Source organism: Talpa occidentalis, unplaced genomic scaffold (genome assembly GCF_014898055.3).
Source record: "Talpa occidentalis isolate TD23 unplaced genomic scaffold, MPIMG_talOcc4v2.1 talOcc4.2, whole genome shotgun sequence".
Classification (NCBI taxonomy): domain Eukaryota; kingdom Metazoa; phylum Chordata; class Mammalia; order Eulipotyphla; family Talpidae; genus Talpa; species Talpa occidentalis.
Window position 1 is genome coordinate 2,247,792 of NW_023602073.1, and position 26,895 is coordinate 2,274,686.

At 61.6% G+C, this 26,895-nt stretch overlaps 1 protein-coding gene and 1 long non-coding RNA gene across 4 annotated transcripts in view; one reads left to right on the forward strand and one right to left on the reverse strand.

Annotated features, from left to right (window-relative positions):
• On the reverse strand, positions 1–26,724 carry ELOVL2 (ELOVL fatty acid elongase 2). The gene is made up of 8 exons (XM_037518862.2): positions 26,673–26,724; positions 10,358–10,421; positions 4,613–4,800; positions 3,662–3,739; positions 1,601–1,772; positions 1,391–1,515; positions 1,010–1,144; positions 1–151 (listed from the first exon to the last, which is right to left on the reverse strand). Exons 1-8 carry the CDS (start codon positions 26,673–26,675, stop codon positions 26–28), a joined length of 891 nt encoding a protein of 296 aa, XP_037374759.1. The 5' UTR covers positions 26,676–26,724; the 3' UTR covers positions 1–25.
• LOC119251609 (uncharacterized) overlaps positions 12,323–26,895 on the forward strand; it is a 35,275-nt gene continuing 20,702 nt past the window's right edge. For 2 of the 3 annotated variants that reach the window (XR_005126513.2, XR_008552950.1), the window contains exon 1: positions 12,323–12,519. This is a non-coding gene — a long non-coding RNA (uncharacterized LOC119251609). Of the gene's footprint in view, positions 12,520–25,746; positions 25,966–26,895 lie in introns of those variants that run through there. The other variant, XR_005126514.2, reaches the window with a different exon arrangement.

A 26,895-nucleotide genomic window follows, 5' to 3' on the forward strand; every position in this document is an offset into this window, starting at 1 on the left:
GGCTGGGCCGGCCGTCCCGCCGCGCTCACTGGGCCTTCTTGTCCGCCACGCCGTTGGCCGCCGCGCCGGGGGCCCTGGCGAAGCCGTTCGTGGCCTCCTTGCCCGCGGGGGGCTCGCCCGCACCTCTCCCCGCCGGCGTCTTCCGGTACGTCTGAGGTGGGGTGGGGGGAGGGCTCTTTAGTGAGATGGCGCCGGCGCCCGAGCTGCCCACAGGCCGCTTCCCCCTTCCCGCTCCACGCGGGCAAAGACCAAGGGGCCAGACGTTCTGTCGCCGCCTCCTCCCTCCCCTGCCGGCGCATCCCCCCGGCCTGAGTCTGGCCAGACACCACAGTCACGCCCTCCCCGTCGAGTCTCCTGCCTCCACCCTCCCGCCCCGCGTGGCCAACTTGGTAAACAAGTCGGACGAGCGGTTCAGCCGATGCACACCCAGAAACCCGCACTCAGCCCGGGGCTGCTGGGGACCTGCCGGCCGCCTCTGCCATGCCCGCTGCCTGCCTGGCACGCTGACAGGGGCTCTGGTGGGGCTCTGGTGGGGCTCTGGTGGGGGGCTTTGGCGAGAGGCTCTGGTGGGGGTGCTCCCCAGCCGTTGGGCTTCCCCTCACTTTGCCCATCTGGCGACCCTCAGGGTGCAGCCACTGGGAGTCCACGTGCCCCCTCCCTTTGGATGCTATCCCCCTCCCGCCACACGCGGCCGCACACGCCTGACTCTTGGGGTTCTCGCTGGAGCGAAGCTGCCATCTGGTCAGCCGGGGTGTGGCGGAACGTCAGCAGCGAGCACGCGGCTGCATGGCCGGTGGGCCCAGACGTCCCACCTCCCCAGGGTGTGGACACAGCACAGACTGGGCGTCTGTGGGCACTGGCGGGTGGGGGGCATGGGGTGAGAGGCGGCTCCCAGCCTGTCTCCATGGGGTGGGGGCGGAGGGCCCCCGCCCGTCGCGTCCTGGCTGCGGGGGTCTCACCCTCACGCCTGCCCGGCGCGGCCAGCGGCCTGTCTGGACGCCCCACTCACCTGGACATAGAAATTGAGGAACAGGACGACCAGGGTGAGCATGTAGGACGACTGGAAGAGCAGGCAGCCGTGGGGGAAGCCGCAGGGCCGCACCACGGCGCTCAGCGTGTGGGTGATGGTCAGCAGGAACTGCACCTGGAAGGCCGCCCAGTGAGGCCCACGCGCCCGGGAGGGTCACGTGACGGCCGCCAGTCCCGTGACGCCCGCTGCGCTCCCGGGCGCTTCTCGGCTGCAACCGCGCAGGGGCGAGGACTGCGGCGCAGGGACACGGTCACTGCGGCCCCTGGCAGTTAAGGGCTATTGTGGGGCCCGGGTCAGCCTCAGCGCCAGACCTGGGGGACGGCGGGGATGGGGGGTGTGGAGGAGGGGCGCGGCACGCACCAGCTGGGCCTGCGTGAGGTACTTCTTCCACCAGAGGTACTTGTGCATGGACGGGAACACGGACAGCCCGTAGTAGGAGTACATCAGGATGTGGATGAAGCTGTTCAGCGTGGGCCCGAAGAAGCCTGTGGGGCGCAGGCGCTCACTGTCGGGAGGTTGTCCCACCCCCGCATCCCCCGCAGCCCCCACCTGGCCCCCCGGTGGACTCACTCTGCCCGCACGGGATCCAGTTGAGGACGCACCACCAGATGTTGAACATGGAGGCGTGGTGGTAGACATGCAGGAAGGTGATCTGGCTGGTTTTTTTGCGCAGCACGAAGAAGATGGTGTCCAGGAACTCGATGGACTTGGAGAAGTAGTACCACCACAGCACTTTGGCCACCTGCCGGCGCACAGGGTGAGTGCTGAGCCCCCCCACACGCCGCCCCGCCCAGCAGCCTGCACCGCCTGGCCCCCTCCGCCGCCCCGAGTGCCCGGCATGGGAGAGCCCCAGGAGATGCCAAGGGGCAGCAGCTGGGTGGGGAGAGCATCACGCTCGCCCTCCCCTTCCCGGGGGCCGGCCAAACGGCGTGGACAGCTGCAGGTGGGGGCACCTCTGTGCGGGAGGGCATGGCCAGAGCTACTGGACCATGTACATGCCCAGCGGCTGAGCCAAGCAGGGCTGGGCGGGCCGGAAAGAACGCGAGAGCCGTCTTGCACACCCTCCGTGGTGCACCCTGGACGCTCTGCTAAAGAGGTGAGCCCTGAGATCTCAAGGACGAGGTCTGTGCCGTAATGACCAGGCTCAGCCCTCGAAGTGACGGCTCAGCCCCGCAGCAGCAGCAGGGGTGCGAGCCCTGGGCCGCGGCCACTGGGCCTGCCCAGTTCAGGGGTGCCCTCCTGCCGAATCGACTCTAGTCCCCATCACTTTTGGGGGGAAGGAGTGTGAAATTATAAAAAACACAAGGCATCACTTTCATCTGGAAACACCTGGTTGGGTGCGTTATCTTGGTTTGAGCACAAGAGTCACAAGGCCTGTCGTCTTCCCAAAGCCCAGTTTGCGGACAGTCACCCGAATGTCTCCCAGGGACCTGTGCGCGTGGGGGCACAGCACGGCCTGGTCCCACAGCCCCTGCTCCCGCAGCCCCATCCAGCCCCAGGCTGTGCACCGCAGCAGGCCCGTGTGACGCTCCTCCCACCTCTGTCGCTGATGCACAGGGCTGTGGCTGGACGAGGCCTGGCAGCGGGCCCCGCCCCGAGCCCCTGGCACTCAGGCTGTGCACCCGGTGACCAGGCCAGCTTAGGCACAAGACCCCTGTTCCAGGCCCCGCAGGTGCGCAGCGTTTAAGGGGAGTTTCTATTTGTCAGTGCGCAGTTTCCTCTGCTGCAGTCCCAGGCTGTGTGAAAATTCACCCACCACAGGTAAAGGCGTCACTCTAAATCTTTCTAGAATGAGCTCATGTTTCACCCTCAAAAGGTAACACCGACAGGCCTCCCTGGTGGCCCAGGGGTCAGGCTCAGGCTGTCACCGCTGTGGCCTGAGCTCCATCCCCGGCCAGGGAGCTACCACAGGGCACAACAGACCTCCCCTGTCTCCCCGCTGCTCCCCTCAGCAGTGGATTTCTGTATATCCACCTGTTTTGCTCCCTACTCTGTCTCTGTTGAGTCCTCTCACCCCCACACCTCTGGCCTGTACCCCAGTTCTACACAAAAACAAATCTTAAAAGAAAAAGCAACACTGACATCTGTCAGTATTCTGAGTTCGTGCTTCCTGTAGGTCTGTCACCTCTCACACACAGCGCAGCTGCTGCTTCTCCAGGTGCCTCGCCTGACGGATGCCGGGGCTGCTTCTGCTCCATGCCCCGGCTCCACTTCGAGAGCCCCAGCTCCCGGCCCTGGAGCTCAGGGCGCCCAGGGCGGAGAGCTAAAGCAGGAGCTGGATTTTACAAAGAATGTGTTCCCACGCTTCCCGTGAGACCTAGTTTCTAGATCCTCCTTGCTCCGTCATGCGCCTCGGAGGGCCTGTGGTCGGCAACCCCGGGGCTCCCAGGGCTGTGGGCAGAGGCTGGTCCCATCACTTGAGATGAGAGACGGGGTGGTCATGTCACCAGCTTCATATGTGGCACAGTCCCTGATTTGGGGCGCAGTTACCTTCCTCTTTTTTAAATTTGGTTTTGTAACTATGGGAAACACTTAATTCCAAAATCAAGTGGCAGCCTGGGGTCACAGGGCTGGGCCTCTGCCCTCTCCTGCAGGGTCCCGGGCAGCCTTCCCAGGGCAGGCCCCACTCACCCGGATGTCGGCGTCCCCTGCGCTGGCCAGGTCCTGGCACTGGAGGTTGTAGCCACCCTCCCAGCTGGACAGGATGAGCTGCCCGGGCCAGAGGGAGAGAAGTCAGGCTCTGGAGGAAAATGGAGTCTCCGTGCAGTTTCCCACAGTTCCTACGAGGCTGGAGCGAGACCCGCCAGCGCGCGTGGGCAGGCTCCTCGGCGCCCGGGCTGGAGCAGGGGAGGGCAGCAGCAGGGGTGGGCTGCCCAGGGCCATCGAGGGCGCTTCAGCGACAGCAAGCAGGGCCCCACGGGGTCTTGGCTCCCAACGTGCACACGGTCACCTCCCGGCCAGGGGGCCTCCTGCTGCATCCAAGCGTCCAGCCCCGCCGCAGGCTGGGCGCCGCGTTCCCCCGTGGGCGCCCCCCATGCTGCTCCTCACGCCTCTGCACACACCCTGCCCCCATCCCGGGAGGACACCCCCACCCCCGCCGCAGGCGCTGTGGCCAGCAGTCACCCCGGCCCCTGGTGGGGGGCGCAGTCGGGGTCTAGATGTGCAGCCTCAGCACGCCCAGCCCCGCTGCGGTCAGGGCACCCGGTGTCAAGAGCGTCGCCCCCAGGCCCCCCGACCCCGTGTTTGTGCAGGCCCGAAGGTGTCCTTCCAAGCTGGTGCCTTGAGTATGGCCGCCTGGTTGGCGCTGCGGCGGGGCCCCGCCAGGGACTCCTGGTTCCGTCCACCTCGCCCAGCGCTGGTCCCGGGGCCCCTGCAGCGGCGTCACCCAGACCCCGGGGTGGAGGGAAGGCTTGGGGTGCTGCCGGCCTGTTCGCCTCCACTGCCTGCCGGGGCATCCCGGGGCCGCCCCCGCTGTCCCCCCCGTCGCCCAGGGCAGCTGCAGAGCAGCCGAGAGGGAGGCGCCCCGACCCGCCGCCCTCTCAGCAAACCCGGCCCCGCCCTGGCCGCGCACCCAGCACCCACCTCGGCCAGCATGTAGGCGGACAGCAGCGTGACGCCCAGGTTGTACACGGTCAGGGCGCCCCTGAGGGACAGCGCGGGCCTGTGCTTCATGTACTTGGTGCCCAGCCAGATGGACAGCAGGTAGAGGACGGTCAGGGAGAAGGTGGGCAGGTAGGAGTCCAGCAGCAGCCAGCCCCGGACACGCGCGTCTGCGGGGGCACGAGCCTGAGACGCTGCCGCTGCCCCGCGAGCTGGCGGCGGGGACACGCAGACACCCGCGGGCGGGAGGAGGCGGGGCTGGCCCCGGGAGCCCCCCAGGAGCAGGCCCCGCTGTGCAGAGCTGCTCCCTGCCCCGGCTCAGCGGCCGGGAGGGCACCAGGACCGAGTCGCCTCCCTGGCCACACGCCGCAGGGCTGTCCTCACCGCCTACCTGAGGTGACTGACCCACAGCTCCAGGTCCTGCCCGCCCACAGGGGAGAGGTGAGCCGGGGTCAGAGGCCAAGGTCACCATCTGGTCTCCAGGAGACAGTCCCGTCCCACCCAGCGCCTGTGCTGGGAACAGGGCCCCAGGAACAGGAGTCCTCCCGGGGAGGGAGCAGGGCACAGCGCAAGGACGGGGCAGAGTCAGGCGGGGGGCTGGAGCTCAGGGCACAGGGGCACTGGAGCGGGGGCCCAGGCCCCAGAATGGGGAGAGGCCCGGGGCAGCAGAGGCCTGGCAGGAGCGCGCTGAGGGGTCGGGGGGGGGGGGGGGGAGGCCTCGCCCCTCCTGTCTCCACACCCGCCTCTGCAGGGCAGGGCGTGGGGTCGCGGCGCACAGCAGCTGGCACACGGCACGGCCCTCACGACTCCGCGTCTGCGCCACGTCCTGTGGCTGTTCCCCACGGGTGATAAAGGGCATCACAACTGCCCGACAAAAGTGGGGCCACGCGGCCTCAGTGACCCTGGTGACCTCTGCATCCAGGGGTGCGCTCTCCACCGTGGCTCTGGCAGTTGCCCCCAAACCAGGCCTTGGTGAGGCGACAGGGGCAGGCACGATGGGGACCAGCAGGCTGCCTGGGCCACGTAGCCGAGGACTTGAGGGAAGGGGACTCACGGCAGCCTGTCGCTCTCAGCGCCACCTCGCCACATGGCCTCGCCCGCTCCAGCGCATCCCCTGGACCCGCCGCCCAGACCCGCTGCAGGGGGCTGAGGCAGAGGCGCCACCAGGGCTCAGGGCAGACGGGACGCCACCACCACCTTGGCCCTCGCCCTGCCCCGGCCGCAGGCGGGGCGAGCGGATCCCTGTCCCACAGCAGGGTCGTCCCAAGACACAGCGGGAGAACAGAATGAAATCCGGAGATTCACAAGGCCTGGCAGAGCAACAGTGTCCACCGTGCGCTGGTTCCTCAGAATCACTCGTGGGCCGTGTAAGCCGCAGGGGGCTGGACAGCAACACGAGTCCTCCAAGCAAGGAGGGGGACGACACTGACAATGCCAGCTGCCAGCCAGGATCACCCTGCCCTGCGCACACACACCCCTCTTCAGATTTGCGGGGATGCAAGGGCCTAGGACGCAGCTGCACCAGACCCCCTTCTGAGCGGTGCGGGCGGAGCGCGTATCAACCAAGAGGAGTTCCACGGAGAGCTGCGCAGGACACAAGGCGGAGCGGCAGGAGCAGACCCCACCCGCCCACGGTCACCCAGAGGTGAGTGCACTGACCTCCGCGACCAAAGCCCCTTTAGATCAGAAAACAAAACCCAACTTTCTGCGCCTCCAGGGAACGCGCCTGAGCTGCTGAGATGACATGGGCCGGGGGTGAAGGCAGGCAGCCCGGGCCCCAAGAGAGGCAGGAAGGGCCCTTCTGACATCAGAGCCAGTGGACTTCCCGCTGAGAAGGTAAGGAGAGCGCAACAGCCGCTCTGAGAAGGGCCACCCTTCAGGGACACACAGCGCTCGCCAGCGGACCATCACCAAAGGGAGGCGCGTCAGCACACACGAGGCGATTGCTACCCAGTCTGAAAACACGCTGGGAAACACCCGGGCCGGGACTTCAAGAGCCCGTGCTCGCCTGCGCGCAGCTCAGCCCGACAGAAAGTAAGCCAGGAACGGCCTTGAGCGAGGAACCAGGCGCACTGACTGACCGACATCCCAGAGCAGTGCATGCCCTGAAAGCGGACGTGCGCCCCCCGGACGGCCCACATGCTGGCCACGTCGTGGAGACTGCAGTCACGCCCCGCGTCTCCTCAGCCACAGCGGGCTCACACCAGGAGAGCAGCACAGAGAGCGGGAAACCTCCCGCACATGGAGACCGAGCAACACGCCGGCGGATGGCTGCTGGCCGGCGAGGAGCCACGGAAGACCTGAAAAGTACCTGAAGACGAACGCAAGGGAGGACACAGCCTACCAGACCCGATGGCACAGCACAAGCCGTCCTGGGGGTGCAGAGCAACCCCACCCACATCAAGAACCAGGAGCTCAGCTAACCTCCCCCCTTGAGGAGCCGCAACAAGGCGAACAGGCGAGGCCGCGAGCCCGTGGAAGGAAGGAAACAAGGAAAATGAGAGCAGAAGTAAAGGAAACGGCAATTAACCAGATGATACAGAAGGTAAATGAAACCAAAGCTGAAACGGACACATCTCAGAGGCGCAGCGCCCCCCACAACGGACCAGGAACACACAGGAAACCTGCACACGGACGAACGAGCCACAACAAGGAAGCTCAGGACCACGTGGCCTCGCCAGTGAGTCCTGTGAAGCCTTAAATAAATGAACAGATACTTATCTTTCTCAATCTCTCGCCAAAAATTGAGGAGGGAATGCTTCCAGATACATTCTGGGAGGCCAGGCATTGGCCCACTAGCAGAACCCGACACAGACATCACAAAAAAGTACGTTACAGACCAACATTCCTGCTGAGCACAGATGAGAAAATCCTCAACCACACTTAGCAGATGGACCCAACATGCATTCAAAGGCTCACACGCATGACCAAGTGGGCTTATTCTGGGGACACAGGAATGTTCAACAACTGAAAGACCAGTCAGTGTAATTCACATCAAAAGGAAAGATAAAAATCACACGATCACATCAAGAGGTGCAGAGAAGGATCTGATAAGTTTCAACATAATAAAACTGTCCATAAAATGGGTGCAGAGGGACCGTCCCTCCACATGATAGAGGCCACAGACAACGGACCCACAGTCAGCACCATTCTCAACAGGGAAAGACTCCAAGCCTTCCCACTCAGATCCCGAAGAAGACCAGACATCCACTCTCGCCACTGCTGCTGGCACAGTGCTGGAGGCCCAGCCGGAGCAGCCAGGCAAGAGAAAGACATCGAAGGAATCCAAACCAGAAAAGAAGGAGTGAAACTATCACTACTTGAAGATGACATGAAAGATTCCACTAAAAAACTATTAGAAACAGTCAGTCGTTAAGGTGGCAGGCTATAAAATCAATTTACAAAAATAAGTTGCTTTCCGGGCCTCCCTAGTGGCACAGAGATCAAAGTCTCAGAGTTATCAAGCTGTCACCAGCCACAGTGGCATGAGTTCAATCCTCGGCCAGGGGGCTACCCACATGGCACAGCAGACCTCTCCTGACTCACCCGTGGCTCCCCCCCAGCAGTGGATCTCAGTGGATCCGCCTGTTCTGCTCCCTACTCTGTCTCGGGGGCGTCCTCTCACCCCCACATCTCTGGCCTGCACCCCAGGTCTTGTATGCATAAATAAATGAATCTTTACAAAAAAAGTTGTTTTCCTATATGAAAACAATGAACTGGAAGAATCAGGAAAACAATCCCCTTCCCTCCCCCATCAAGAAGAATTAAATGCCAAGGAGTAAACAAAGGAGGTGAAGCAACAGTACAATAGAAACTGTAAGGCATTGTGAAAAGAAGTAAAAGAAAACACAAATGGAAAGATACTCTCTGCTTGTGGATTGGGAGAATTAACTGATAAAATGGACTCAAGGCAATATACAGATTCACTGCAATCCCTCCCAAAGTTTCAATGGCACCTGAAATTCATATGGAACCACAAGGAACCCAAGTAGCCAAGGCAATCCTGACACAAAGGAGGAACAATGTTGGTATCACATGCCTAGACTTCAGAATATACTATAAGATACAGTAATAAAAACAGTATGGGCAGAACTGCGAGCCCACAAGTAAACCCAAACCTATATGGATGGTTAATCTCCTACAGAGGAGCCAAGAACATTCCCCGGAGCAAGGAAAGCCTCAAGAAATGGTGCTGGGAAAACTGACAGCTGTAGGCAGAAGAATGAAACTAGACTACTATCTCACACCACGCACAAAATTTACATCAAAAAGACCAGAAACAAGTGTTGGTGAGGATGTGGAAAAAAAAGAAACCTCCTACACAGCGGGTGGGAATGTAGGCGGACTCAGCCCCTGTGGAAAGCAGTGTGGAGGTTTCTCAAGCTATAAAAACTAGATCTACCCTATGACCCAGGACTTGCACTCCTAGGAATCTACCTAAAGGATGCGAAATCACTACTGTGAAGGGGTGTCTGCACTCCTATGTTCACTGCACCCTTCTCACAAAAGCCCTGTCATGGAAACCACCTAAGTACCCAAAGACAGATGAGTGGCTTAGGAAATTAGTGGAATACTACTCGGCTATCAAAAAGATGAACTCTTGCCATCTGAAGTTAGACGGGAGATGACAAATACTGAATGATGTCACTCACAGATGGACCATGAAGAAATAAAGCAAAGGAATGGACAAAACTAAACCAAAGCAAACTCTAGAAATCTGGCTACAGAACTGAGGCTCCCGGGTGGGAGGCGCCCAAGCTCTGTGGAGGAGGATCGTGTGCGGCGCTGGTGGGTTCGGCGTGTGTCCCTGCTGAGGTGTATGATCCTGTATCTCTGAGTGACACAGTGTTATTAACACAATAAAAAATACAATAAATAAATGTCTCTGCTACAGACCTGCGAACTAGGACAACCGCCTCTCCCCTCCCGGGGTGCTGAGGAGTCACCTGTGGGTCTGCGGCTCTGTGAGGGAGCAGGCGCCCGTGAAGCCAGGTAATTCAGACCAGAATGGCCTGCTCCTCCCGGCACCCATTTCTGCGCCCCGAGTCAGAGATAACAAGCAAGTCCAGACGAGACCACGGGATGGGGGGACAGGGCAGAACAGCTCCGAAGGGAGCCCCCACCCCGCAAGAGCCGGGGGCGGAGGTGGGGGGAGAGTGTCGCCCAAGGTCGAGGTACAAGGAAGCATCACTGCGGGGAGGCGGCGGCCGCCCCGGAGGCCGCAGGGCGGGAGAACAGCCCGCTCCGCAGTGGCTCCGAGGCTGCACACGGTGTGCCGCCACACAGCGGGACTCAGGTTAACGCGGGTCCAGCTGACACGTGCAAAGTGATGAGGGGTCAGTGAGTCACAGCGGGGAACCAGTGACCGAGGGAGAGATGCCTGGGGGGGTGCGGTGTGCAGGTGTGGCCGAGGGGTGAGGGAAGGAGAAGTGCCGACTGACGCGAGTCGCTGGGGGTGGCGGAGGGGAGGCCTGAGGGGCGGGCAGGCCAACCTGAGGCCTGGGTGGAGGACGAGCACAGGCCTGCGAAGGGGTGCAGGCCCGGGACAGAGCAGGCGGCAGGCGGAAGCTGGCGAGCTGGCGGGGGAGGGAGGTCGGGGTGGGCGGGAGGAGCTCAGCCGCCAGGGCAAGTGGTCTGGGGAGGGGACGCTCCGGGGAGGGTGTCCAGGGGAGGCGGAGGCCCATCTCCCATGACCCACCTGGGCCCCCACAGTAAGTCCTCACTTACCTCGAGGCCCAAACATATTGTCCAAAAAAGCATTGACTTGGTCATCGAGGGCCTTCAGGTGCTCCTGAGAAGACAAGGGACGCCGTGTAAGATGGGGGCGCAAGCCAGCCCCAGGCAGGAGGCTGCGTGGAGGGAGGTCCCACCGCTGGGCCCAGCCTCCAGGCTCATCCATGCTGCCCACGGCCTCCCTGCAGGCCCCAGGCGCAGACCCCGGGGGCCGCTTCACAGACTACACAGGTCAGCGCCCCCCCACTGCGGTGCTCCCCGCCAAGTCTCCCGCGCCAGTACCTCCTCACAAGGCTCCGCTGGGACTCAGAAATGGGCACTAAGAATCTCGGGGTGGCCAGCAGGAGGCGCCCCCCTGCTCTGGCACCTACGCATGGGTAGATGGGCCCTGCGAGCCCCCGCAGAGCTCCCAGCACCTCCTCCGAGGGACTGGGGGGCAGGAGCCGCCATGCTGGGAGGGCCTGCGGAGGGTCTGGGCAGCTCGGTCCCTGGCCGGCGCCGCGCTGAGGACAGAGTGGGCCGGTCAGGCGGGTAGATGCCGGCGGTCAGGCCGGGAGCCTTGGACGTGGTCTGCGGGTCTGACCCACGCGCCGCCTCACCCCCGCCCAAGCGACTGGACTCTTAGGGACGCTTGGAAGCTGGCGCTGGGGGCCAGCCCGGTGTTTGGAGACCAGCTGTCCTTGGCGTGCGCGGCCTTCTCCGCGGACCTGTGCACGGAGCGGTCAGTGACCCCATCCCACTGCTGACCCGGCCCGGCCCCTCCTCTGCCCCGCGGCAAACACCCCAACCCCCATCGCCACACGCGGCAAAGGGCTCAGCTGCGGCTCCCCACTTGTTTGCTCGGGTTCAGAATCCACGTTCCAGGGTCTGCAGAGCTTAGGAAACACCGGCCCAGGCCACGAAGACTGACCCCCAGGGCCTGGCGGGACTGAGGAGACAGAACAAAGGAGGGGGAAGGGGCCCCGCTCATGCCACAGGAGCTGCTCTTCTGCAAGGGGTCGTAGGGCCCAGCCACCGCCACAGGAGCCCCGAGGCTCCTGGCTCCAAAGGAGGACAACCTCAGACAGAACAGACCGCGGAGCTGAGGGGAGCCGGGTGGCGGGCCGCGTGGGCGCAGCAAGCCCTCCTCAGAAGGAAGCAGCGCCTGGGGGGCACGGGGTGGGCATGTAGGGAGGCGTGTGGGGTGGGGCCGCGCCGGCCCCTTCTCAGCAGACAACTGTGGGGGCCGGGGTCGCCCGTGAGCAAGCCCAGAACGCGGGCACAGGGCGTCTGGGAAAAGGCGCGCGCGGTGCCCACAGACCAGGCCTCGCGTGGACGAGGCGGCCAGTGGCACAGGGAGGCGCCCTGGCCGGAAGCGGCCCCGGGGTCCTGCCAGGCGAGCGCCGCTCACGGAGGGCCTTCCAGATACAGGGCCCGCTGACGTGGGGGAAGCCAGTTAGTACGGCCTGGACAGGACGTCTTCCTCTGCGTACCAGGGGGCGTCTGGGCCAGCTGGAAGTGTGGGGGCCCTGAGGCGGGGTCTCGTTGCAGAACACGGGGCCCCCCACATCAGCTCAGTCCTGCCTGGATGGGGGTTGGCCCTTCTGCAGAGGCGGCCTTGCCGTCCAGCCCCACCACCTTGCCAGGAAACCCCAGGGCATGGCAGCAGTGACCCCCACATGCCAGGAAGAGCCTTGGGGCTCCCCCCCTCCTGCCCGCACCCTGGCTCCTCCTTTCGCACTCAAGCGCATTGTGGGTCTGGCCACGTCCTCAGGCATCGCAGAGGCCACCACGACAGCCCCTGGCCCCTTGCAGGCTCCCGGACATCCGGCTCAGTCTGAGAGACGACCCGGGGCCCAGCCTCACGTGGCGCCTTGCTTTTTTCATGCATTTCAGAGGCAGCCGAGCCTGCGCCTTTGAGGACAGCGGGACGGCTTCCATCTCCCACCAGGCAGGCAGCGCTGGGGGCCGCCACCTGCGGGGTCCCCAGCCCCCGCTCCCGGCCCGTGTCCCTGTGTGACTGGAGCAGCCCCCATGCCGCCCACCACGCCGGAGCCAGAGCAAGGCCAGGACCCCTGTCCACCCGGGGGCAAGCTGCCCAGGCCTAAGGATTTGCCATCCTAAGGCCGAAACCAGGCGGAGCTGAAGAGCCTGGGCCTCATCCACTGTGACTGCAGGTGAGGGCTGCGCAGGTGAGGGGCTGGGGGGGCCATGCAGGTGAGGGCCGCGCAGGTGAGGGGCCAGAGGGGGCATGTAGGTGAGGGCTGCGCAGGTAAGGGGCTGTGCAAGTGAGGGGCTGTGCAGGTGAGGGGCCTGGCAGGTGAGGGCCTGCGCAGGTGAGGGGCTGCACAGGTGAGGGGCCTGGCAGGCAAGGGCCACGCAGGTGAGGGGCCTGGAGCCTGTGTCCAGCGTCCTCCCTGTGCCCGGGGGACTCTGAGGGCCTCAAGGTGGGAGCCGCGCGCGCGGTTCATAGCCGTGGGAACAAACTCCAGCGCAGCAGGAGCCCCCCACCCACAGCCAACGCCACACACACGCGGGAACTGCACTGGCTGGAGCCCACGGGGAGAGCAGCGCCTCTTCCCGGGAGGCTGGTGCCTCATGTCCATGCCTGGGAATTTCTCTGAAATGAGGACACGGAAGCCCGCACTGCTCGCTAGACACCACCCAGACCAGACAGACGCGCGATGGCGGGGAGGGTGGCCGAGGGGCTCGGCCGGGGAGGGTGGGCTGTGCGGCGTGTCGGGAGTCAGCGGCCGGGAGAGGGCGGCGATCTGTCTTCCGCGACACGGATGAGCCCTCGGGTAGTTCTTAAGCTGCGTGAATAAGCCAGAAAAAGACCAGCATCGTGTGGAGGCACTTCTGTCTGGACTCCAGGGCTGGGAGACGGGCGTGGCGGTGGCATCGGGAATGTGGACACAGGGCGGCGGCACGGAGGGGAGCACAAGGTGGGGAGGGGGTGGGCTTCGCGTCTCAGCACAGAGAAGCCTGGGCAGCAGCGACGGAGGGAGGGGGGGTTGGAGGAGCCGCTGCCCAGGCTCAGCGCAAGCCAAGCCCTTGTCAGCCAGACCTGCCGCCTCACCTGCCGCCTCACCGGCGCCCACACGCCCGCCGTCCCCAGGAGGCTGGGAAGCGCGCCTCCCAGCGCTGGGGGCTCCAGAGGCCTGCGGCCTCCCTGACACGGTGCTGGACCCGGCCAGCCCCCCGGACTGCATTTTCTTCACTCATACACCCACAGAGCGTCTGTCTGCCGGGGCCTGGACAGTGTCCCACAGCGCTGGCCAGGTCGCCATCTGGTTAAACTGCGTGCGTCCCCAGTAGTTACACTCACACCAAATCCACAGCCCCAAGCAAGCTCCGCGCGGGACAGCCTGGCTATTCCGCATGACCAGCGCTTCGGCGCCTGGAGGTGACCCAGGGGAAGGAGCCCGCGGGGAGGCCAGACGCACCCCCAGGCCCCTCCACCCTGCCGGCGGCGACAGGAGAACACGGGCTCCGTCTGGCATAGGATCCGCACGATTTTGAAAACTCGAGTCAGTTGCGTTCTTTAGCCAACTCCAGGGCCCTCGCCCCTCTCTTGGGGGCTGCTGCGCTGGACCCCGCACTGCTCCTGCCGAGCTCCCACACCCGCGTGCCTCCCCTGGGGAGACCACGCCGCCCTGCAGCTGCTCTGCTCCGCTAGACCCGCCACCCCTCTGGCCGGCGCGCTGGACGGCCCACACCTCCGCAGGACGCGCTGGAGAGAGCGTGGGCCTGCCACAGCCCCAGCCCCAGGCGGGTTCCGAGGTACCAGGCCCCTCTGCGGACCCACACCGCCAGCGAGGCGTGCGGGGGAGAGCAGTAAGGAAAGGATCACAGTGTTTTAGAGCACAAATCCCAAGCTGTAGAGAGGCCAGGCTCGGTGGATCCAACAAGAACTCTCCAAATATTTTCTGCTCTAGATTTTTGAGAGGCAAAGGACCAGTGTTTTGAGGCTCCTGATTTCACTCATGGGCTGAGAGGGGCGGCAGAGCTGGTCCCCTCCGTGTCTGGGCGCTGCTGGCTCAGGGCCCCCTGGGAACCTGAGGCAGCCGCTGCACCACATCTGGGGAGGGGCGGAGGGGGGACGCAGACGAGCCGCTCAGGCAGGGGCCTGGCGCAGAGAGGGTCTGCCACTCGGGGTCTTCGCGGCCCAGTCCCGGTGGTCTGGGGAGAAGGCAGGGAGGACAGAGGAACAGCACATACTCAGGTGGCGGGGCGCCGGGCCGAGGGGGTGCTGGGCCGAGGGGGGCACCGGGCCAAGGCGGGGCGCTGGCAGCCGGGGGAGGGGACGCTGGCAGTCTGCACAGAGCGGGCACGAGGCTCCCCAGACATGCGCGGGTCCTGGCTCACAGGTCCGTCTGGATGCCTCTGCCGGGCAGGCAGCGGGCAGGCCCCACAGCACACTCAGGGTGTTCTGAGGACAGGAGGCACCGCCTCGCCCAGCAGAAGGACCCGACTACGCCCGCCAGGTTGTTAAGTGCTACCTGGGGAGCCGTCTCCCCCAGGAAGGGTCCACGTCGAGGTGGGTGGGCAGCCCAGGAACTCATGAGCAGCTGAGCCAAGAACTGGTGAAACGTCAGTTCCGCTGTGAAAAACAAAAGCAGTCCCTGGACGGAGCCCTCACGTCGGCCCCATTGAGACTGACCCTCACATCACTGCGGTTCAGCCTCCCCCACAGTATGAGCCCAGTGCACCCCGATTCCTGGTCAGCATCCCGAGGCCATCACAGGACCAGACCCCAGCCACCCCCAAGAAGGCGGCAGTCCCTGGAATCATCCTTGCTTTTTTTTTTTTTTTTTTTTTTTTTTTTAATAGAGGCATGCTTTATTTATTTAATTTATTTATTTATTTTGTTTGTTTGTTTATACATGCACTGGGTACAGTCAGAAGCGCGGGAGGGTGAGAGAATTCACCAGATCCAGAGCAGGGAGCAGAGCAGGCAGAAGGACCGAAGTACACTGCTGAGGGGAGCAGCGGGCGGCAGGAGAGGTCTGCGCGCCATGTGGAACCCTCCTCCGGTGGCCTGGGAGCAGCCGGGGATCGAACCGGCGCCGCGGAGGCTGCGGGCAGCTTCGCAACCCAGCGCTCAACCGCTGCGCCACGGGCAGCTTCGCAACCCAGCGCTCAACCGCTGCGCCACCGGGGAGGCCCCATCCTTGCTTTTGCTGCTTAGCTGCCTCCCTGCTGTGCAGCCGGAGCTGGGGCCGGGTCACCGCAGGGAGCCCTGAGCCCCGCGCCCATGAGCCGCTGGGACACACTCCCAACACAGGAAGGTCCTTGGCTCTCGGTGACAAGAGAGGGGAGTGTTTTATCTGTTAAATCTCAGACACAGTTTTAAACACTTTTAAAATATATTCACAAGGCTTGAGTGACGTGACTTCTGGTTTCACAAGCTGGTTTACCGGACTTGGGGAAGTGGACACTTTCCTAAAATATATATTCCCCGTGAATGTAACATCAACAAATGCAACTCGTGCAGAGACAACGGGCCCTCAATGCAGTCACTGTAACAAGTCCAAGACACAAAACCAAGATGTTACCTCACTTAATCGCAGCTGAACCCCCAGCCGTCCAGGGAGCAGGTGAGGCCTGCTGAGAACCCAGCCTGGCCAGGGAGGGGCCTGGCCAGAGGCGCACGTCCTCCACGACCCGGGCGCCCTCCTCCGAGGACGAGCCCTGCAGCAGATGGGGTGCTGTCTGATTCAGGGACCCTGGCTAAAGCGAGCAGATCTTCCAGTTTACTCAGGGGACTTGTTAACACCGGTCATTTTCCAAGTTACGTCCTTCAATGCAAGGGTACGGAAATAAAGCCCAAACATTGACTCCCAACGGTCCTGCCTCATTTCAACATATTAAATAACTTGCTTCAATTTCAAGTGAGTAAAATAAATCTGCTACCCAGAAGGAGCTTCGATTTCACAAGCAGGGGAAAAAAGGCCTTCAGCGCTTCCCTCCGGAACACGCGAGGGGCAGAGCGGCGCGCGATGCCGCTGAGGCTGCAACTCGAGACGTTTGTAATGATTTTTACGACTTCTGCTGCCACAGGAAGTGCTGAGGACACAGACGTCCTTGGAATCCGACTCCAGCCGGGGCCCTGCATTCAGGACGCCCTGGAACGGGCCCAGCTTCTGAACCCGGGGACACGGGAAAGAATAAAGCGCTTCCCGAGGAGCAACGGCGATGAAAGGAGGCTCTGTCCGCGTGTGCGCCGGTTACCAAGTGCGGCGGAGGGGCACCGGCTCCTCGGGAGGTCGAGTGGGAGGCTGTGGAATGTGGACACAAAGGACAGCTTTTCATCATGTCCTGGGAAAAAGATGGGCCAAATTGTACGCCTGCTTTTTAAGCCACAACCATATCGCTGCTAGTTCCGCCTGGCCTGAAGCACCACCGTATCCCAGCGCCTGCTGGCCGCGGCACGGCTAATACTGAGCAGGAGGCCATCTGTCCGTCGTGGGGACAGACTTTTCTATTTTCCTTCTGGAGCCCTAACTCAGCCAGTCCGGGGGATGACTGAGCACCCTAGATGGCCCCCCGACCGAAGCCGCACCACATCGCTCTGGCTCTGTGGGCCACCATCACGGGTGGCAGCTGACCCCACCCGCCTGGGAGGGCACGCAGGCTCCCTCGGCACCAGGCGGGACCTGACAGCTCGGCCTCACGCAGACCAACCTCAGGCCTCTGCTTCTAGTCTCTGAGCACCTCTGGGCCGCCGCCTCCATTCTCCGTAGTGAATGCATCAGCATTGGACACAGGCCCAGCAGGTCCCCGGAAATACAGGGCTGCAGACAGGCACGGTGGGGCGGGGAGGGACAGGTGTCCACACTGCAGCTGGCAAAGGTGGAGATAGAGCAACCAAGTCGCCACCCAGGCCATGTGGAAACGAAGACCAGCGTGCGGACGCCGGTCTCTGACCCCTGCTTCTCATCATGGCTCTGCTCTTCTCTCCTGTCCCGCCAGGGCTGCGAGTGCTGGTCAGTGAGCACTTTCCTGAGCTGTCACTGTCCCGGCCACCAAGTCTGTGCCATGCAGTGGGGAAGAGAAAGACACTGTGGTACCTCAAGTTCCTTTCGCTCCCCGGCCTTCCAGCCCACCCCCAGCCACGTGCTCACGCTGTTTCTGTCTCTATAGCAATCTCGAAGCGTCCCCAGTAGCAAGGGAAATGAAAGAGAATGTAAGCACCTGGGACGACGTCCACCTGAGAAGCCCCCGTGCAGGGGAGGCTGTCCAGAATGAAGAGACGCCCTCCTGCATGGGAGGAGCAGCTCGCACCGCGCTGCTGACAAGGGCGGACACCCCCGACCTGCGAAGAGCTCATACGGCTCAGCAAAAAGAAAGCCACCCAACAGAAACCTGGGCAGGACTGAACAGACCGCTCCAAAGCACCACTTACCAGGGAACTGCAAATCAAAACCACAGTGAGATACCACCTCACACCTGAGAGAATGGCCCAGATCCAACAAAAACAAAAACCCCACAAATAAGTGTAGGCAGGAGTGTGGAGAAAAAGGAGCCTCTTACACTGCTGGCAGGAGTGTAGACCGGCCCACCCCTGTGGACAGAAGTGTGGAGACTCCTTGAAAGATGGAAAATGGCTCTACCATATACCCAGCAGATCCGCTCCCAGGTGTCCACTCAAACAGCACAACACTAATTAGGAAGGAAACCTGCACCCCGTGTTTACTGCAGCACTGTTTACAAGAGCCAAGACGTGGAAACAGCCCAGATGTCCCTGAGCAGAGGTGCTCTGCACACGCCCTGGAATACTACTCAGCCATCAAAAAGACAAACTCAGCCATTCACGGCACTGTGGGTGGAGCTGGAAGGGGTGATGCTCAGTGAAATAATCCCTAAGGAAGAAGAGAAATATCAGAAACCAAACAGAGGGTCAAAGACAGACTTGAAAGCTGACCAGATACGGAGGCATCCACGAGTGGGGGGGGGCACAAAGGACTACATTTTGGGCACATTGGTGACAGGAGAGCAACGGTGGCCACACCTACGGGAACAAATCCTACACTGACAAAATAGTAATATGGATGTAAAACAATAGGCTTCATTTAAAAAAATTTTACAAACACACTGTAAATCCATGCTGACTTGAGAAAGTCTGAGGCCAGGGCCTCCCAGTGGCCCCGGGGTCAGTCTCAGCACTGTGAGGCTGTCTGCAGCCTCTGCAGTGCGGGTTCCATCCCAGCCAGCTGGGGAGCTACCCACAAGGCCCAGCAGACCCCTCCTGTCTCCCCGCTGCTCCCCTCAGCAGTGTGTTTCAGTGGATCCACCTGTTCTGCTCCCCGCTCTGTCTCTGGGGAATCCTCTCACCCCCCACACCGCTGGCCTGCACCCCATTTCTTATATGCATAAATAAATAAATCTTAAAAAGAGGGAAAGTCTGAGGCCACCGTCACACACCTAGTGAGGTGAGGGCCCCTCAGACATACTGCTAACGCGGGGGTGACGCCGTCCGAGGGGCGCGGCCTGGGGGGGGCGGGCGGGCCTCTTTGGCGTGTCCTGCAGTCAGGTCGGCGGGCGTCTGCGGCGGCTGTGGACAGCAGAACGGGGTTCTGAGGGGAACGCACCCCGCCAGTCAGGGACGCCCCGCAAGGACCCGCCGGTCAGGGACGCACGCCCGGGCGCACCCCCAGCAGCCCCAAGTGCCCGCACCCCCCCCCCCCCCGCGTTCCTCTCGTTTCATGGACGGAGCTGCCGACGGCCCCCCCAGCTCCTCTCGTTCGATGTTCGGGGCTGCTGACTGGCCCCCCAGGTCCTCTCGTTCCGTGGACGGGGCTGCCGACGGGCCTGTGCCAGGCTGGGGGCTCTCCCCGCCCCGCGTCTGGGCCCCTACCCAGTCCTGGGCCTGGTCCTGGAATCCTGGCCACGGAGAGTCTCCGGGGAGGAGCCATCCGGGCGGTCTGGGGCGGGAGGCTGGGCTGGGCGCGCGCAGAAGCAGCCCGGGAGGGTCTGGCCTGGGAGAGGACCCGGGTGGCCGCACAGCGGGTGCCCGCGAGCCCCAGCAGGCAGGCCCTCGAGTCCCTGCGGCGGCGCGTACAAAAGCCCACCCACCTCCCGCTGGGCGCCCGGCCCCCTGGCAGGGGGTCACCTACTCCCCCAAGGCCAGGAGGCTGCTGAGGGGCCGGCGGCAGCAGGAAGCTCACACACCCCCTCCTCCCACCCTCCCGTCCACGGACGGGGTGGGACCAGCCTGCCCTTTCCTCAGGGGCTGGCACCTCCAGAGCCCCCCAATCTGGTCGCAGCGGAGCCAGGAGCAAGGAGAGCCCTCAGAGTAAAGCAGGCCACAGCCTGGAGGCACAGGGGCCGGCACCCGGAGGTCCTCTGGCCCAGACACGCTCTCCACGTTGGGCCATCTTGAGGCCCGCGCGCTGGGCAGCCCCGAGTGAGCCCAGGACGTCTCTCCTGGCAGCAGGAGGCACTGGGCCGAGAGCCAGGAGATCCCTGTCCTCCCTGGCACCAGCCGGCTCTGGAGCAGGAGCCTCCCACTCCCTTCTGCGGGAAGCGAGTGCTGTGGTGGAGGGTGGTGCCTAAGAGCCAGCACTCCTCTCCTGCTCACGCCGGGGCCAGCGCGGCCTGTGCCCTGGTGGCCGGCCTCGGGGACAGGCCACGGAGGAGGCGCGCGCCTGCAGGGGGCGGCACTTGGTCAAGGCCCTGAGATGCTGGAGCCACCGGCCCTGTCCACCGCCGCCAGCAGCAGCCTGGATGTGAGAGGGACGGTGGGCCCACCCCACAGGGTCGTCCGTGTTTTATGGGTGACAGCAGTGGGGTCGCAAGTGGCCAGATGGCTGCACGGCCGACGACACGAACCTGAGAATTAAAGACAGTGTCAGGACTCAGGGAGATACAGAGAGAAGCAATAGCCACATCACCAGGGGCCGGAAGGAGGCGCGGAGAGAGGGAGAGAAAATGCACTTAAGGGAAGAACTGAGAAGCTCCCTAGGAAACTGACACCCTGGTCCCCAACACAGTAAATCCACAGACCCCCGCCCCGCAAGACACGTGTCCGAGCCCCAATAGCCAGTGACGGGAGGGGCCAGAGAGCAGAACAAAGTCACACCTGCTGGCCTGTTCTCCGCAGAAGCCTTGCAGGCAAGAAAGGAGTGGCAGGAAATACTTGAAGCCCTCGGAGAAAAGGCTCTGCAACCTGTGTCACTTTATCCAGCCAGACCATCTCAGGACCGAAGGAGGGACGAAGAGCTTCACAGCAAAACAAAAATCGAGAGAATTTATCTCCACTAAACCAGGCTTGAAATATTAAAGGAACAAAGAACAAATTTAGAAGTAACAAATAGCAAAACCAGACAGCTGGAAAGAAGAGGGGAATAAAATGTGCACCATCGGAACGAGCCGAAGGTCAGCCAGCCGTTCAATAGGTCACGAGTACAGCTACCGCCGTAAACCGCCGTGTCAGCTGAGGGCCAAGAGTCACAGAAGAAATACAGAGGACAATAGAAGGGAATCTCAAAACATTCAGGGAAGATGTCAAAACCTAAGTGAAAAAGAAACAAATGCAGGAACAAAGACAAACTATAATAGCATCACAAGAGTTCGAAGTGGCTGTATGTACACATTATTTCATGCAGGACTTCACGAGTGAATTCTATCAAACCTTCAGAGAAGAAATGATGCCTATTTCACTCAAACTCTTCAAAAGAAGTCAAAGAGAAGCAAACACTTTCTAACAGATTTATGAGGCCAACGTTACCCTATTGCCAAATCCGGACAAAAAAGATGACAGGCCGTTATGTATGATGAATATTGATGTGAAAATTCTCAACAAAATACTAGCAAATTAAATCCAACAATCTAGTGAAAGGATCATACTCTATAACCTGGTGAGATTTATTCCAGGGACACGAGGCTGGTTTAAACGCAGTCCATGTGACAATATATTAGATCAGCAAAGGCCGGGCACACCAGGTCTGTATCAACAGGTGACAGTATCCCAGAGAACACAGCAGCTCGGACCCCCCACAGGTGGGCGTAGACAACCTCAGGATAGAAAGGTCAGACTACAGACACCCACATCTAATATCATACTCAGTGCGGAGAAACTGAAAACTTTCCCCTGAAGATCAGGAGTAAGACAGGGAAATCCACATTTATTGCTTTTGTTTACTTTAGTACAAGAGGTTTTACCTGGAACAATCAGAAAAGAGTAGGAAATAAAAGGAATCCAGGTTGGAAAAATAAATGAAACTGCCATTACTTGCAGATGCTAATAATGAGAAAAGCCGAAAGACTCTATAAAAACTTTAGAAACAGAAAGTAAAGGGTCAGGCTACAAAATTAATAGACAAAAATTTGGTGCATTCTTAGATGCGAATAACAAGTGAGGAGAAATAAGAAAACTACTCAGTTGCATCGCATCAGAGAGAATTAAACAGCTAGGAATGAACTTACAGGAGGTGAGGACTTATGCAGTGAACACTGTAGGACACTGTGTAGCACAGAACATGCCCGGAGGAGGTGGCCAGACAGCCCGTGTCACGGAGGGGAGAGCTTGTCAAAACGACCACTTGACCAAAGTCCTCTGCAGACGTAAAGCAAACCCCTTAAACTCCCCATGATGTTTTTCCAGAAAATAGAACAGAAAATATAAAATTTTATGGAACCAAAAAGACCCCCAATAGCTACTGCAATTTTGAGAAAAAAATGAAAGCACAGGACCCCATTTTTCAGTGTATTACAAAGCAGTAATAATTAATATAGAGTGAAAAGGGACCCATGGATCACCAGCACGCACGTCGAGAGCCCGCACGTGCCCCAACACCTCGCTCGGGACAGAAGGGCCTGGACCGCACTGTGGAGGAAGGAAAATCTCCACCACAAATGGTGTTGCGAAAACATACAATGAAATCCAAAGTGGGTTAAAGACGTGGACGTGAACCCTGAAAACAAAATGCATGGAAGAAAGCCCAGACCTTAAATTCCCTGCCATGAGTGAGAAAGACACTATACAGACTTGACCCTCCAGCAAAGGAATTAAATGCAAGAGTGAACTATCTCAACTACATGAATCAAAAAGGCATGGAAAGAAAATATTAGGTTGCAAAGACAGCCTCCCGAAGAGATGCTTGCCCATCACACAATTGGCAGGTTAATGCCCAAGGTGTCACACAAAGAGCAGGGGAAATGCACATCAAAGCCACAATGTCCCTGCCGCCTCACACCTGAGGATGGCTCTCATGGAGAGGATGCGAGGAAGTGGGAACTAGTACAGCTATTCTGGAAAGTGATCTGGACTTACCTCAAAAAACTAAAATTAGGGGGTGCAGGGGCTAAGTCTCAGCTACGAAGCTGTCCGCAGCCACTGCAGCACAAGTTTGATGCCCGGCCAGGGAGCTACCCGCAAGGCGCAGCAGACCTCTCCTGTCTCGCCCGCTGCTCCCCTCAGCAGTGTATTTCAGTCAGTCTGCCTGCTCTGCTCCCCACTCTGTCTCTGGTGAGTCCTCTCACCCCCCACACCTCTGGCCTGTACCCCACTTCTCGTATGCATAAATAAATAAAATGTATCCTAAAAAAAAAAAACTAAAGGGCCTCCCCAGTGGCTCAGCGGTTGAGCGCTGGGTTGCGAAGCTGCCCGCAGCCTCTGCAGCGCCGGTTCAATCCCCGGCTGCTCCCCGGCCACCAGAGGAGGGCACAGACCTCTCCTGCCACCCGCTGCTCCCCTCAGCAGTGTACTTCGGTCCTTCTGCCTGCTCTGCTCCCCACTCTGGTGAATTCTCTCACCCTCCCGCGCTTCTGACTGTACCCAGTGCTTGTATGTATAAACAAACAAACAAATAAATAAATCTTAAAAAAAAAAAAAAACTAAACTAAAATTAGAACTACCTATGACCCAGCAACCCTACTCCTGGATCTATTCAACCCAAAAAAGTAACTGGCTGGACAGTATTTCATGTGGCATCGTTTATAACAGCCAGGAAACCACTGACAGGGGCTGGATACAGATGTGGTGTGTACACAGACAATGGAATTCTGCTCACCCGCAAATGGAATTCTGCCATTTGCAGCAAATCTGATTATAGAAATGTGTACACATTTTAACTTCAATAAGAACTTACGGCGAAATTATAGGTCTCCTTATTTAAAAAATAAGGACACAACCTGGCCCCTTCCACAAATGATCGTGAAGCGTAATCCACACGAGGTCATCACTACGCGGCGACACAGGTACAGGTGCTGCGGCTGTCACTGAGCCATGCCGAACCTGAGTTCTGAGAAGTCGCTTTTTTTTTTTTTTTAAAGATCCATCCATTCAAGCATACAAGAGCTGGGGTCCAGGCCAGAGATGTGGGGGTGAGAGGATTCACCAGAGACAGAGTGGGGAGCAGAACAGGCAGACTGACCGAAAGTACTGCTGAGGGGAGCAGTGGGCGCGACGGGAGAGGTCTGCTGCGCCATGTGGGTAGTTCCCTGGCCGGCTGGGGCTCAAACTCGCACCACAGAGGCTGCAGACCGCCTCAAAGTGCAGTGCTTAACCCCTTGCGCCACCAGGGAGGCCCATGAGAAATCACTTTAAATACCTGAAGACATAAGTCACGGTGCGTGTAGGGCTCAGGCGAGTGCCCATGGCAGGGGCCCACTTCCAGGGGTGTTGGGGCAGGACTCGGGGTGATGTGTAAGGCACTGCCGCACAGCAGCCTGGGGGACGGCCTGTGCGAAGCCCCAGCTAATCCTGACAAAATCACCTGCAGACAAGGTGAGCCCCCATCCTGTAGGAGAGGCAGCAGCTTCACCACGACCTGACGGAGGGCCGGCCCAAGGCTTTCCTCTGCACCCTGATCCCCCACAGTGAGGCGTGGGGCAGGTGCCAGGAGCAGCACTGAGCCGCTGCTCCCTGGCTACCAGCACCTGGAGCGCAGCGGAGCTCACAGAACAATCTCATTTCCTCCCAGGGTCTCTTGATATCCTTTATTTGTGCTGGTCTCTTGCGTGGGCATTTGAATATCAGGTCGTTGTTGGTTTATTTCTCTGGCTCGCTGAGAAAGGGGTAAAGCACAGGAAGAAGCTGCACCACAGAAGCCACTGTCACTCACAGAGCGCAGAGGCGTCGCAGAGCAGGTGCCCGTGAGACGGATGGGGAGCCAGTCTCCGGGAACAGGAAGTGAGGGCACCTCGGGTCTTGGAGAAATGTGTTAACGAGTTTAAATCAAAGAGGCGACCTGCAGAGAACGCAGAGATGGCGGAGAGAGACGCAGGGCGACCTACAGGCATTTTCAAGTGAAAATCTGAGAATACACGATACACAGGAAAGAACAGCAAGACTCGGATGTCAGACACGGGACACTCGCGAGCTGGTGGAATTACCTGCGGGAACGGGAACCGCGAGGAGGTGAAAGCTGAGCCGCCACCCCTGCCGGGTTGGGTGGCAGTGAGCTGCCCGCGCGTGGAGAGGGCCAGCAGATAAGGGGTGCATCGGAGTCAGTAACCCCTGCAGCGGCTCTGCCGGCCTGCAGCCCCACCGCGCGCGGCTGCCCAGCGCCTGGGGTGATCAGCCCCAAGTCAGAACCAACCCCAGACGGTCAAGGTCTCACACGGAAAGCAAGGAAAACATCTCCTCGGTGTCTGCCCACACGGCTGACGGGCGGGGCGGTTTGCGCTGGGTGGGCTCAGTAAAACAGACCACTAGAGTCAACCTCACCTGTCGCTAGTTTTCAATGCTACTAGAAAATTCAGTTGCCCCTGTGCCCCCCGGCTTTGAGGGGACAGCTGGCACAGAGTGACCCTGTGAGTGAGGGTCCCCCAGAGAAGGCTGGCGAGGGCTGAGCCTGCACCGGCGCTCCAGGGCATGCACCCCCTCGGGGGGAAAGCGGGGTCTCATTCGGAGAGCAGTTTGGGGCCGGCGCTCTGGCCCAGGACATGCTGGTGGTGGGTTGGACCCCACCCAACCCCGATCTCAGCTCCCCACAGCCACGTCCTGTGAAAGCGCCCCAACCGAGCTGCGGCTGCCTGTCTGACGGACCCGGTGACGCCGCAGCTGTCAGCGCAGGAAAGGAAGCTTCTCCGAAGGGGAACTTTAGAAATGCACCTTGCACTCCCCGAACACGCCACACAGCGGTGTTCTGACTGGATGCCCACGCCCACGCCTGCAGGTTACACGCCAGCAGTCTCTCCCTTCTATGTTTGCTGGGTTGTCATCTCAGCAACAGGCTGACCTTTCCTCCCACCAGGCCAGCTCCCTCTCCCTCTCCGCCGGCCGCCCTGCCTGCAGGTCAGGGCCCACGGGAAAGATGCCCTCCTCAGGAGCCGTGCGTGGGGCCTGAAACCCCTTGCCACACGCTGGCACGTGGGAGGACACCCCGGCACTTTTCAGGGGAAGCGAGTCTTGCAGCCAGGCCCCGGGAGAGCCAGGCGAGACTGCGCTGCTGGACACGGCTTGCGCTGGCCAGTGGACGCCGCCCTCCCACGCCGCCCGCCCCGCGCGCTTCCTCAAGGGAGATGCTGGGGTGCATGTCTTTCTAAAAGTGCTGCCCTGAGGACCCCAAGTTTCTGGAAGGCTGAGCCCAAGAGGTGCTGCCACGCTTCAGAGCCCGGCTGCTGCTGCCCACGCCCACACCTTCGAACCTGTTCCCTCACTCGCATCAGTGCAGGTAAATGTGGGACAAAGGTCAGGCACCGGAGGACCTGGAGACACTGCGCGCCAGGTGCCACGCTGCCAGGTGCCACGCTGCCCAGGGCAAGAGGGCACCACAGCCCTCTGGAGAATGAGGACCTGGCAGTGGGGGACTGGGCAGTGGAGGAACCTGGGCAGCAGGGACCTGGCGGTGGGGACCTGGCGGTGGGGGACCGGGCAGAGGGACCGGGCAGTGGGCACGTGGGCAGCGGGGCGCCGGCATTGCGGGAGGGGCGCGGGGGGCGCGGGGGGGCGCGGGGGGGCTCCCTGGCCGCGAGGACCTGACGGTTCCCGGCCGGCGCCCCGCGGGCGGCAGGGCCAGGGCGGACCCGCGCAGCCGTTGGCGCCCCAGCCCGGCAGGGGGGCGCCGCTCGGCCGGGGACGGGCGGGGTTCGGGGGCGTGGGGGGTGGGGGGGCGCGTGCGCGGCGGGGGATCCGGGCGTCCCGCGCCCGCGCTTGCAGCAGGGGCTGGACCGGCGGCGCCGGGGGAACGGCCGCTCCCGCCCAAACGCCCGCCGGGTCCCTCCCGGACCCCGAGCCCTCCCCGGGCCCCCGGCCCCCGGGCCCCCCGCCCCTCCCCGGGCGCCCTCCCGGGCCGCGCGGCCGGCGGCCCCGACACGACGGCCGGAGCGTGGAACCCGCCCGCGCCCGCGCCCGCGCCCGCGCCCCGCCGCGCGGCCTCACCATGTCGGCGTCGGCTGCGTCGGGCCGCGTCCTGCTCCGCGATGCTCGCCGCCGCCCGCTCGCGAGCCCGCCGCCGGCTCCCCGGGCCGTTTCGCCACGCCCCCGCCACGCCCCGCCACGCCCCGCCACGCCCCCGCCACGCCCCCGCCGGCCGGCGCCCATTCGCGGGCCCAACGTTCACGGCCGCCGGCCCCGCCCCCCCGGCATCGCCCCGCCCCCGGCC